This window comes from Chanodichthys erythropterus, chromosome 11 (genome assembly GCF_024489055.1).
Source record: "Chanodichthys erythropterus isolate Z2021 chromosome 11, ASM2448905v1, whole genome shotgun sequence".
Classification (NCBI taxonomy): Eukaryota; Metazoa; Chordata; class Actinopteri; order Cypriniformes; family Xenocyprididae; genus Chanodichthys; species Chanodichthys erythropterus.
Genome location: NC_090231.1, coordinates 55560781 through 55574745, shown reverse-complemented (window position 1 = coordinate 55574745; position 13965 = coordinate 55560781). Strand labels below are relative to the sequence as shown.

The window sequence follows — 13965 nt, the reverse complement described above, 5'->3', positions numbered from 1 at the left end:
TTATAAAAGTTTACCCAACTATGATGACTTCCGCTTCTGAGAATAACGGAAATGTGAAAAGGGTCTATTATTTATTTATTTAAAATTTATTCGGGTACTTTTTTTTTTTTTAGTGAAAGAGCAGCTTGACTCTTTTTTTACAGTCTATACAGTTATATGTTTATCCTTAAAGGCACATAATTTACAACTTTAAATACGTTTAAACTATATTTTATGGTGGTGGTAGATTAATAAGTAGACAGACCAGACTGCATGTTCTTGAGCAAAGTATGTTTAACCTCAATGTTTATTCACTGCTTTAATGGAGTTTTTAAATAGCCTTCCTTACGCGACTTTTATTTTGAAGTGCGTACTGATTGTACAGTCCGGAAATGGAACTACAGTAAATAAAAGTTTCGAGTGCTGTTGCACAACTACAGTCAGGTGCAGAGTTGTTTTGATACATTTTATATAATTTCTAGTTGCACAAAATGGGTCGCAAGGTTACATTAGCGACTTGCTCTTTGAATCAGTGGGCACTGGATTTTGAAGGCAACTTGTCAAGAATACTTAAAAGTAAGTTGCAACTCTTCATCTGCAATTTGTCACCTAAAGTTTTTATGATGTTAAAGTGACCTCGACCTCATTTTTAAATCTGCTTTGCTCTCCAAAACAGGTATTGAGATAGCCAAGCAGAAAGGAGCCAAGTACAGACTGGGACCAGAGCTAGAAATCTGGTAATATTGTCTCCCACAATTAATGTGTGATGCATTTAAGTACAGTTACGACACACTCTATATGGTCATGATGCATTGAATTTTATTTTTATGTGCAAGCTAAGTATTATAATTTTTTTATTAGAGAAAATATTTTATTTCTCTAACATACAACAATGCAGCATGAAATAAATACAGAACTAAAATGTAATGTTGGAAAGTAATTCAGTAAATTGAGTAAACTGATGATACTGTATTTTGTGGTGTTTGCATCAGTGGGTACGGCTGTGCGGATCACTTCTACGAGTCAGACACGCTGCTACACTGTTTCCAGGTCCTGAAGTCGCTCTTGGAATCTCCTTTGACCCAAGACATCATCTGTGATGTGGGAATGTAGGTGATATTGTTCAAAACATTAGGGAAAAGTCATTTTTAAATATGTTTTATGATTTCTTAAATATGTTTTTATGTGCTCTTTCCACAGGCCTGTTATGCATCACAATGTTCGATATAACTGCAGAGTCATTTTCTTGAACAAGTATGATTTTACTATAAAGCATTTGCATTACTGTTCAATGTATCATTATGATAATAATTTTTGTATCCGACAGAAAGATACTGTTAATCCGTCCTAAAATGCTCTTGGCTAATTACGGCAACAACAGGGAATTTCGATGGTTTTCACCTTGGAGTCGACCCAGGTATGTACAGTAAATTGCATCTTATATTAGACAAATATTTGCCCAGGAAAACCAGTGATAAATCACAGTCATATTGATAAATGACATGAAATTTGCAGACATATTGAGGAGTACTTTTTACCCAGAATGATCCAAGATGTGACCGGACAGGTAAAGTATGCTTCCTCATTACTTCAAAAATGAATCATCAAAACATTTCATAAAACTATAGATTATATAATATATACATGCATATAATATAAACTTTATTAGGCATAAATAATCATTTCAGCTGTCGTCATTGGTAGACCACAGTGCCATTTGGAGATGGGGTGCTGTCCACTAAGGACACCTGCATAGGGAGTGAGATTTGTGCTGAGCTGTGGAACCCCAGGAGGTATTATTCTGCAAATAATCATCTCATCAATACTATATGAATGGCAAATGATTATTTTTTAATGAATTCTTACTAGGTTGTTCCTTAAAGGGACAGTTCACCCAAAAATGAAAATTTGATGTTTATCTGCTTACCCCCAGCGCATCCAAGATGCAGGTGACTTTGTTTCTTCAGTAGAACACAAATGATGATTTTAACTCCAACCGTTGCCGTCTGTCAGTCTTATAATGTGAGTGAACGGTCACACAATCTATAAGAGTCAATAAACATGCACAGACAAATCCAAATTAAAACGTGCAGCTCGTGACGACACATTGATGTCCTGAGACACGAAACGATCAGTTTGTGTGAGAAACCGAACAGTATTTATATAATTTTTTACCTCTAAAACACCACAATGTCCAACTGCCTTGAGCATCCGGTTGGTGATTTCTGAATGTGCTCTGATGATGTTTTTTGACCTCACTAACCAAATATCGAGGGCAGTTGGACATAGTGGTGTTTTAGAGGTAAAAAATTATTTAAATACTGTTCATTTTCTCGCACAAACCGATCGTTTCGTGTCTCAGGACATCAATGTGTCGTCACGAGCCACAGGGTTTAATTTGGATTTGTCTGTGCATTTTTACTCTTATAGATGAAGTTCCCATCTACTGCCATTATACGACTGACAGACGGCAACAGTTGGAGTTAAAAATCATCAATCAGAAGAAACAAAGTCACCTACATCTTGGATGCCCTGGGGGTAAGCAGATAAACATCAAATTTTCATTTTTGGGTGAACTATCCCTTTAACTCCTTTCCTAATCTCCTGCAGAGAACATTTAGACATGTTTTTTGTTGTTGTTGTTGTGCTACAATTAGGTGAAATGAAACATGAATGATGTACATATAGTTTCATAATTGCTTTCATTTGAGGAACTGAACTTTCTTTTACTTCTTTCTTTAGTCCACATGTTGACATGGGTTTAGATGGCATTGAGATTTTTACCAATTCCTCTGCAAGTTACCATGAGCTACGTAAGGCTGACCACAGGGTGAACTTGGTCAAATCTGCCACCACAAAGGTATATAGATTTACACACACATATATACACACACACATATATACACACACACATATATACACACCGATCAGGCATAACATTATGAGCACTGACAGGTGAAGTGAATCACACTGATTATCTCTTCATCACGGCACCTGTTAGTGGGTGGGATAAATTAGGAGGCAAGTGAACATTTTGTCCTCAAAGTTGATGTGTTAGAAGCAGGAAAAATGGACAAGCGTAAGGATTTGAGTGAGTTTGACAAGAGCCAAATTGTGATGCTAGACGACTGGATCAGAGCATCTCCAAAACTGCAGCTCTTGTGGGGTGTTCCCGGTCTGCAGTGGTCAGTGTTTATCAAAAGTGCTCCAAGGAAGGAGCAGCGGTGAACCGGCGACAGGGTCATGGGCGGCCAAGATCATTGATGCACATGGGAAGTGAAGGCTGGCCCGTGTGGTCCGATCCAACAGACGAGCTGCTGTAGCTCAGATTGCTCAAGAAGTTAATGCTGGTTCTGATAGAAAGGTGTCAGAATACACAGAGCATCAGTTTGTTGTGTATGGAGCTGCAGATCAGTCAGGGTGGTTCAGCAAAAGCAAAAATGGTTCAGGAATGCTTTGAGAAGCACAACAATGAGTTTGAGGTGTTGACTTGGCCTCCAAATTCCCCAGATCTCAATTTAATCGAGCATCTGTGGGATGTGCTGAACAAACAAGTCCGATCCATGGAGGCTCCACCTCACATCTTACAGGACTTAAAGGATCTTCTGCTAACATCTTGGTGTCAGATACCACAGCACACCTTCAGGGGTCTAGAGGAGTCCATGCCTCGACGGGTCAGAGGTGTTTTGGCAGCAACAGTGGGACCAACACAATATTAGGAAGGTGGTCATAATGTTATGCCTGATCGGTGTATACTGTATGAAACCAACTAAATTTCAAGTGGCCTTTGTAAAGGCAAAGGTGACAATGAGCCTTATAATTAGAAGTTATTTTTCCTGTTGGTGACACTGACATGTTCTGAATATGTTTCAGAGTGGAGGGATCTATCTGTTTGCCAATCAGAAGGGCTGTGATGGAGACCGTCTGTACTATGATGGGTGTGCTATGATTGCCATCAATGGAGATATTGTTGCCAGAGGAGCGCAGTTCTCACTCGAGGATGTGGTAAGGGCTTGAATATTGAAACTGGAGTGGCTGTGATTAACATGCCAAACATTTCAGTTTGATCAATCAGATACGTTTCTTTTGACCTGCAGGAGGTTGTCACAGCCACTCTTGATCTGGAAGATGTGCGCAGCTATCGAGGAGAGAGATGTCACCCGCATATGGTTAGAGACATTGAAAGACCTGAGATTTTAAAGTGACTTACCATGCTTTAAATATTTTTCTCACTGCACAGGAATATGAGCACAAACCTTATCAGAGGATGAAAACGGACTTCTCTCTGTCTGACTGTGATGACCGGTGTCTGCCCACGCACCAGCCTGTGGAGTGGATTTTCCACACCCCAGAAGAAGAGATCAGGTAACTTTTCACAGTGAAAAAATAACTTAAGTGAATATACACAAACAGTGGGGTGCAAAAGTATTGAGTAGAAAAATGAAGCCAAAATATCCCAGAAACGGTCGTTGCTGATGACGTCATTTGAAGCCAGAGTCTGTGCAGTATCCTGAGGTGAAGCTGCGGCATCAAGGTCCCGCCCACACTCCCGCAAACTCAATCACAAGCACAGCTGGCAATCATGCCCTGTATTTATACACAGTAAATTCCCCAGTGTTAGTCTTAGATGAAATCAACTGAAATTACATTAAATCTCACTTGTTACAAACCAGACTGACTTTAATTCTGTCATTCACCTACAGTTATTTTATTTTAGCGTTTCATTTAGTTGGGCAGTTTGATTCTTTGCTTTTTATGTCAGTTTGTGGTTTTTGTAACAGTGTTATCAAAACACATAATGTGTTACAAAGGAAGCCAGAAACCAAGCTGATATAGATTTTATCATCGTTAAGAAAAATGATTGACTAATGTCATCACTGACCAAAAGTGGTTAATTGTTTTTAGTATATTTTCACCAACAATACTTTCTTGCCACAGATCAGATATCAAGAATCAGCATATGAATCTCAACAATGGTGAGCAGCAATGCATCCTGGAAGCCAGAATAGTATAAAAGTAGTATGATTAAATGATCAGAATCAAATTTTAATTCTGAAATGAACCACTCCTTTAATTCATCACTGGGGAATTTTCAAATAAATAACTAATATCAAACTTCTTGGAAAAACAAACACTTTAACATGCATCTGTGTGATAAGAACTACCTAACATGACAGAAACCATCTTTGTAAAAAAAAATGATTTGAAGTTTAATTGGATTAATTAATTTGGCTTGCGTCCCATTCGATTACACGGAGAGGGCGAGGTTTATGCCAGCCAGCCACCAGGGGTCGATTGAAACGCTTTGGCTTCACTTTTCAGGACTTGTAGGGCACACTTGGTAGCAAAATATGTTTTGCTGCCCTCTAGTGGAGCTGTACATTAATCCACCCTCAAACAGAACACCCATTTGTGTAAACACTTATATTAAATAGAGTCCCGTAAACCCAATTATGACTTAAAGAGCAGCCAGTTCACAGAAATTTCCCCATAACATGCCAAATTAGTGTTCTGTTCCAAAGAGACTATTTTTATGTTACTTTAGAGGTTTAGGAGTACCTTGTGACACTAATTTATTCCTGACTGTTTTTATCATTTCTGTTTGAGAAACTGTGAGAAGGGAGAAGTGCAATACACACATATTAATCTTTTTAAAACATTATACAGTAAACCTGGGGGCAAATATATGTACTTTTTGGGGTTATAAATTGATGCAGCATTTATTAAATCAATTAAATATATATTTCGGGTGTCATTTCAGTCTTGGTCCTGCCTGTTGGTTATGGGACTACTTAAGGAGGAGTGGACAGGTGTGTTTTTTTAATTCTAAATATGAATGTTTATGCTGTGGTTTACTTGGTTTTGATACCAATCTTTTTGGCTAATATTTATCCTTTTGGCAATGAATGTGATGATATAGGAGGTGTTTAGCTAATGAGGTTTGTGTGTTTTGGTGTTTTCAGGCTGGCTTCCTTCTTCCCCTTAGTGGTGGTGTGGACAGTTCATCTACTGCCTGTATTGTGTACTCCATGTGTGTGCAAATCTGCCACGCTGTCAAAGAAGGCAGTAAGTTCAAAACACACACAACAGCTCTTCAAAACATAAGAACCATGTAATTTAGAGGCTTAAATGTGCATCATTCTTCTCAGATTCTCAGGTGCTGGATGATGTGCAGCGGGTGGTCAACGATTCGTCCTACAGGCCTAAGGACCCACGTGAGCTGTGTGGACGCCTCTTTACCACATGCTACATGGCTAGTGAAAACTCTTCTGAGGACACCCGCAACAGAGCCAAAGATCTCGCCGCTCAGATCGGCAGGTCGGTGGATGACATACACTCCCAGTCAAATGTTTGGAATCTCTGGAATCCTTTTGGATTTTTTAAATGTTTTTTTTTTTAAAAAAGCCTCTTCTGCTCACCAAATTCTGCATTTATTTGAAAAAAAAAAAAGAAAAAAAAGAAACAGTAATATTGTGAAATATTATTATTACTACTATGACCAGGAGGGGACATGTCCTGTTCACTTAGTTTTGTCATGGCCATGACATATTCATTTGTGGGAACTTGATAAAAAGTTTTGGCCACAAGAAAACAAACAAACAAACAAACAAAAAACAATAATAATAATAATAATTATATAAAAATATTACATAAAAAAAAAGATCAGTGAATGGATAAAAGAATAAAAGACTGTTGGGATAGATGAGATAGATAAAAATGTATGTTCTTTTAATATTGATAACAAAATTCATTTGAAGGCTGCCATAGGCACCATCATACACAATAAAATAGGCAAAATGTTAATATAGTCATTTCTTAATTTTTGCGATTTTTCTTAATTAAAAATAACTATTATTATAGGCCTATCTATTTCTGATAATTCCAGGTTGCTATGGTCGAAAAGGTTGTTTACCCATTTACCTCATGGCCACAAGAAAAATATGTCGTTCCCTCAAAATAGGATCATAGGATATGATTTACATCTTGTGGCTACGACATAAGGATGCCATTACCTCGACAAAATGATCTTGTGGCCACGACTTATTACATTCCCATGAGTTAATAAGACTTGATATATATATTTCTTTGCAAACATAGTGATATATGCATAAACTTATAAAAAGTAATATATTTGTAAAAAAATATATATTTAAGTATACAATTTAATAGTACAAAAATGTTGATTTTATCTGTTCTCCTCTCAGCAATCACCTAAATATCAACATTGACATGGCAGTGAAAGGCATGCTGGGAATCTTCTCTGTGGTCACAGGGAAGTGGCCGCAGTTTCGTGCTAATGGAGGAAGTGCCAGAGAGAACCTGGCTCTTCAGAACGTCCAGGTACAGCACTCGTCAAGACACTGATGATATTATTAAATAAATTATTCTTTTTATTAGGGACTTTTTTCTGCACCGCATACATAATTAATATTTTTCAGAAAAAATGGTTTGGTTGACCGCCATGAAAGTCTCAGAATAACCAAAAGCATACTAAGAAATTGGAAAACAGCATTATGCAATAACTTTCCATGAATGTGCAATGCTTTGAGTGATGCATTTAGTTGCTGGTGGGCGTTTTGAAACAAAATATATGTTGATCATTTGTCTTATGTGGCTTTTTTTTATATGACCCATGACATCACAAAAGCGCAGGCTTTAGAAAGCAGTTTCTATGAAATTGATATTTTTGCTGACTTTTCAAAATGCTTGCATTGTAACACAACCACCACAATTTTCACAAAAAAAAGAAAAATATTGCAGTTAGTCACCCCAAGCGTCAGATGACCTACAAATTTGCTGAGTTTCACTATTTCAAAACAGTAACATTATGCCACTGTTTTCCAGGAAATAGCGTGTGCTTTAGGTTCTGATCAGGCCGGTTAAACACATTTACACATATATGATGCGTCACAGCTTTGAAAGAGGAAAAAGTTTGCAACAAAATGAATAGTATTTTTGACTGATGAAGAGTCTAGTCATATCAGTGGCCCAGAAAATAAACAACAGTATTCAAATATAAGCATTTCAGTTCAGTTACAATTTATTTAAATTGTGCTTTTCACAATAAATGCAGCATTACAGACATACTGCCCTAAAAGCCCCAGTGATAAAGACATAACTGAGTGGATAAAACAAATAAATCAAATTGGATAAAACTAAGAAATAAATTCATCCTAAAATTATATATGCATATGTTTGTTTTTTATTTCTTACTGTCAAAAACTAGGCCCATCATAAGAATAATCATAATTAATCTCATGATTTCCAACATGTCTTTAGAAAGGAAACTGAAATGGTAACAATATCAAATCTGACAAATCTATTAAAAAAAATATTGCATTAAACATTTAATCTTAAGTTTGACAGCCTTAAAATAGTTTAAATAATTATCTTTCATTTTTGCAATCCCCATTTTGAAAACACCCTAGTAAGGGTAATTAAAATGTTTCCAAAAATGCATCCATGATCACTCTGGTCAGCAAAGCATGAAATTACTTGGGACACCTTTAAAGTTAATGAAAGTTGCAATAGTATTTTCTTCCCTGTTGTGATATATATCTGAGTGAAACGCTTCTCGAACAAGAAAAAACTTTGATTTTGTCCATGGGAATTGATTGGATGGCTGTGGTTTGCCATTGGTCGATCTCATGTGAGTGACAGTTTGCCACGCACTCACTCCAGTAAACACGTCATCAGAGAAGAGATGTCGCTGCTAGAGGGAGCAGAGGATATTTTGATTAAAGATTACAAGAGAACATGAGTTTTTAAAAAAAATAATGTGCATGGATAAATCATTTATAATAAATCCTGCAATATTCCATAAAAAAGCAAGAATTGTCCATTTTGATTTTATGGTGACTTTAAGTTATCCATTGATGATGAAATATGGTGTGAATTATGCCACAGATTAGGAATATCATACCTTTCAGGAGCTATTTCACATCTGCAGTTTTACCTAAATAGCATATTATTTTAAAGCTGAAAGTATGCTGTATGTGTATGTACAGGCTCGTGTCAGGATGATTCTGGCCTACCTCTTTGCCCAGCTCTGTCTGTGGGCTCAGGGGAAACCTGGTGGTCTCTTAGTTCTTGGTTCAGCAAACGTGGATGAGAGGTGTGATGAGATTTTTTTTTTCTTTCTATCACACTATCAATAGTAATGAAGACCACCTAAAAGAAAGTATTCTCTGACTTTGCAGTTTGACTGGATACTTCACAAAGTACGACTGCTCCAGCGCTGATATCAATCCCATTGGAGGTGTTAGTAAGATGGACCTGAAGTGCTTCCTGCAATACTGTGTAAAACGCTTCCAGCTCACTGCCCTCATAAGGTTCGTAATCTTTCCTTTTGTCGCACATTTGCTGATCATATCTAGATCCGCTATGGGATTTATGTTTGCATATTTATGCAGCAGCATATCTTACATGCTCACAGCAACGTGTCTGTGTATTTATTGGCAGTAGCAAGTCCAAGACCAAATACATTAACACTGCCATATTCAGTTACATGATAAAACTATTTCAGTTGTCATTATATATATATATATATATATATATATAATGATAGAGAGAGTGAGAGAGTCAGAAACGGCAGCATGTTCATATGTGCCCATCTTCTTTGCAGCATTTTAGATGCTCCACCAACTGCAGAGCTTGAGCCACTGACTGATGGCAAGGTGGTCCAGACTGATGAGGTAAACATTGTCAACCTCATTCACTAATACAATTATCAAGTAATGTGATGGAACATTTGCACTGACAGATTGCATGTATTTTTAAACATTAAAATGTAGCATGTCATGGGGGCAATTGTGCAAATGTGGTGCGAATGTGTTTTGTGTTACATGTATGAATTTAATTTTGAAGAATGATGGGTTGGAGATGCCTTTTTATGTGTGTTTATGCCTATATGGCTTCAGCAAGCACATTTTTCAGTGGCTTTCAAAAAGTGGTGGGGGCATGCCCCACCCGTCCCACCCGCAAATGATGACCATGTGTATTGGTCAAATAGCAATTAAAATATTTGGTTTGATAAGTAACTTTTAATCCATTTTATTTCTATAAAAAATATGACTCTGATATTAAGATGTTTCTTAACATTATATGATCACATCATATATCAGTTTCTCAGTTTTAGGTAAAGTAACAATTTAAAGACCCCCTGTGGTGAAAACCAAGTTCTTAATGTTGTTTGTATGTCTATGTGTTGTTTTTAACATGCTTTAAGACAAACCATGTGCAAATGCAGAAGTCAAGAACATTGCTGAGTATTTTCTCCTTAAAACTGCAGTTTTCAAAACGCGACACAAACATGTAACCAATCCCGTCAAAGTACAGGGTACTTTCTGTAACACTGAAAACACTTTTAAACAAACCTAGCCAAAGGTTAATCATATCAATTACCGTTATGTGTTCAGCGATGTAGAGAGCGATACATAAACCGCATTACCATTCTGATTCATTGACGACCCTGTATAATTGGCTCGTCCTCTTCCACTACAGTTGAGGATCAGTTAGTCAGAGCTGGTGCGAGTGAGTGGAGGCGGGAATAAATAGTTTACTATGCTGCTATGCCCTGATGTATTTTTTCCATCACTGTGTGCATGCAGACAGTTTTACTCTGTGTCCCTCCCACAGGCCGACATGGGAATGACCTACTCAGAGCTGTCTGTGATTGGACGACTGAGGAAGATCTCCAAGTGCGGCCCTTACAGCATGTTTTGCAAGCTTATTCACTCATGGAAAGAGACCTTCTCTCCCTCACAGGTCAAACATGCCCTTACAACATTACAGTACTCTGATTAAAAATACTTTTAACCCTTTGGTGCTGCTCGCAGCTCAGATGGCGGTCAAAAATGACCTTTTTTAATTTTATTTTTATTTCAGTGAAATTAATGTACCTTATTTTAGTTCCATAATGTTTTTAAATTAATATTTTGTATTTTTAGGTGATATTTATGGTACAAAATTATATTTATAGAATAGTTATGATCTATTTATTACCTGTTTATCACTTTTTGAGAATAGACCTTAAACTTAAAATGTCATAAATCTTGAAAGCTTTTGAGATCAGATTTTAGTTTGGTGTCTTTTTAAAGAAGACACTTGGACTTGGCAGTTTATAGCTGAAGTTATAAAAGTTAAACGTTATAGAAGTTTAAGTTTATTATTATAAAAAAAGGAATTAAAATAATAGTTTTAAAAATTTTATACGAAGACATATTTTCCAAAACCAGCGTGTTTTTGCTCACACCCAAATAGGGGGGAATTTGAAAAGCTATAATAAATGATCTGTGGGGTATTTTGAGCTGAAACTTCACAGTCTCACCAGAGAGTCCCCTTTAACAAAGAATTGGTCATGGAGGTGACAGGCTGACCCCAGTGACCTTGGCTGTCTTGACCAGCTAGAAGAGTAAATTTGTTTTAACATTATGTTGGGTGTTTCTCTCAAAAACATGGAGAGAGCACATAATCTCATGAGCTTGAATAAGTCATTCAAATCATTTAATGTGATAAATATTGATTTTTAACTCATTAGAAATCACTCAAATGATACACATTGTAGCGGCAGTGGATTTCGGAATCCAACACTTCAGAATGATTTTTATTTATTTATTTGTGTTCACATAGCAAGTGCCAAAACCTTTAAGCATTCCGATGAAGTAAATAATTCTAAAAAACCAAAACGTAACTTTTTTTTTTTTTTGGTCAGAAATGGCCAAACAGCACAAGAGGGTTAAAATACTAATATTTTACAAATATTATTTCATGACCAGTAGGGTAATTAAATGCCTTACTGTCTGCTTTGTGTTCATTCAATACCATTTTTGGGGGTTTTGCAGGTGGCGACAAAAGTGAAACATTTCTTTAGGATGTACTCAATCAACAGACATAAGATGACAACAGTAACGCCCTCTTATCACGCTGAAAACTACAGTCCAGATGACAACCGCTTTGACCTCCGTCCTTTCCTTTACAACACACAGTGGCTCTGGCAGTTCCGCTGCATCGACAACGAGGTCAGCAGTTTTAGAGAACAGTGTGATCTCAGTGGGCTGAAGTATACATGTGTGTCTCCAGATGTCTGCATGTAGTGTTTCTGTTTGTATATAATCCACTCTTTATTATGTTGTATAGGTGGCCATGATGGAGTGATATGGAGAGTACATGCATCAACTGTCATCAGAATCCACTGAACTTTGCTCCAAAGATGTGATGGTGGACACTCAGCAGCTCCCTCAGTCTGGCTGCACACGCACTGCAGTCACCTGGAGCAATTTAAGTGTTCCATGTCATATAATTATTGATATACTGTATGATTGTTTTTTTGATTGTTTTCTTTTAATAAAATGATACATATGAAATGTTCATATGCAGTTACTTACATCACTCTTAAAAAGAAAGGTTCTTTATTGCTATCTATGGTTCCATAAAGAGCGTTTAACATCCATGCAGCACAAAAGGTTCTTTAGATTATTAAAATGTTCTTCACACTATGAAATAATGGATCTTTGTTTACTTAAAGGTTCTTTTGGGAACCAAAAATGTCCTTCTATAGCAAAACCCCACTTTAAGATCCATTATTTTTAAGAGTGAGAACTGAGAAGGAGAAATAATCCTAGTGCCGGATATCATGTACTGTAACTACATCTTTCAATGAGGAATTTGCCAAGAAAAAAAAAAGTAATATTTACCCAGATCAGCTCAGGCATGCAGATGTGAATGACTTACTGGGATTCAAAGCAAATGATTAAATGACTGCAGCATTTTTATTAAGAACACAAGCATGCCAATGCAATAACAGTGATTACTGGGTCATTCAGTACCTCATGCTAGTGTTGTAATATTAGAGGTATTTCTTTGAAATGTATAGCAGAATTCTAGAAATAGGCTCTGGTAAAGCTCAGGCACTTAAAAGGTTAGTTCACCCAAAAATGATTTTTTTTTTTTTTTTTGGTCATTAATTACTCACCCTCATGTTGTTCTACACCCGTAAGACCTTCGTTCATCTTCAGAATTAAGATATGAAATTAAGATATTTTTGATGAAATCCGATGGCTGAGCGAAGCCTGCATAGACAGTAATGGTACTTCCTTTCTAAAGATCCATAAAGTTACTAAAAACATATTTAAATCAGTTCATGTGAGTTCAGTGGTATTATCTTAATATTATAAAGAAAAAAAAAAAAAACGAAATAATGACTTTTTAACAATATCTAGTGATGGCCAATTTCAAAACACTGCTTCAGAGAATGAATCTTTTGAGTCAAATCAGTGATTCAGGTCGCGTATCAAACCGCCAAACTGCTGAAATCACGTGACTTTGGCACTCCGAACCACTGATTTTATTCATAAAGCTCAGACGCTTCACGAAGCAGTGTTTTGAAATTGGCCATCACTAGATATTGTTAAAAAGTTTTTTGTTTTTTTTTGCCGCACAAAAATTATTCTCATCGCTTTATAATATTAAGATAATACCACTGAACTGACATGAACTGATTTCACTATGTTTTTAGTACCTTTATGGATCTTGAGAGAGGAAGTACCATTGCTGTCTCTATATGCAGGCCTCGCTGAGCCATCGAATTTCAGCAAAAATATCTTAATTTGTGTTCCGAAGATTAACAAAGGTCTTACAGGTGTGGAACGACATGAGGGTGTGTAATAAATGACAGAATTTTCAATTTTGGGTGAACTATTCTTTTAACATGAAGGTAGTTTCTAAAATGTTAAGCAAACAAACAAACAAACAATAAATAAATGTTGTCATCTGAAAAACAGGATGGAATGTTTTAAAGTGAGACAAACCAACAAATAAAGCAAATCATCTTTTGCTAATGCTATGAACCCACTGGTTTTCCCACCAAAAATGATGTCACTTCCTGGAGAATAATGTTGCTTTTTGTTTAGATATAAAAAACCAAATTAACAGGATGGAAAGTTTTATTGATTACCAATTAAAACAATATTTTAACCAATATACTAA

At 36.4% G+C, this 13965-nt stretch overlaps 1 protein-coding gene across 1 annotated transcript; it reads left to right on the top strand.

Annotated features, from left to right (window-relative positions):
* Nucleotides 1-393: 393 nt before the first annotated feature.
* nadsyn1 (NAD synthetase 1) lies at nucleotides 394-12878 on the top strand. Its single transcript, XM_067401445.1, has 21 exons — nucleotides 394-555; nucleotides 656-716; nucleotides 972-1088; nucleotides 1180-1233; nucleotides 1307-1396; nucleotides 1495-1546; nucleotides 1684-1772; nucleotides 2722-2839; nucleotides 3853-3984; nucleotides 4077-4148; nucleotides 4220-4344; nucleotides 5741-5789; nucleotides 5943-6045; nucleotides 6129-6297; nucleotides 7185-7320; nucleotides 8988-9094; nucleotides 9180-9311; nucleotides 9605-9674; nucleotides 10618-10746; nucleotides 11823-11999; nucleotides 12118-12878. Exons 1-21 carry the CDS (start codon nucleotides 471-473, stop codon nucleotides 12133-12135), a joined length of 2085 nt encoding a protein of 694 aa, XP_067257546.1. The 5' UTR covers nucleotides 394-470; the 3' UTR covers nucleotides 12136-12878.
* The last annotated feature ends 1087 nt before the right edge of the window (nucleotides 12879-13965 follow it).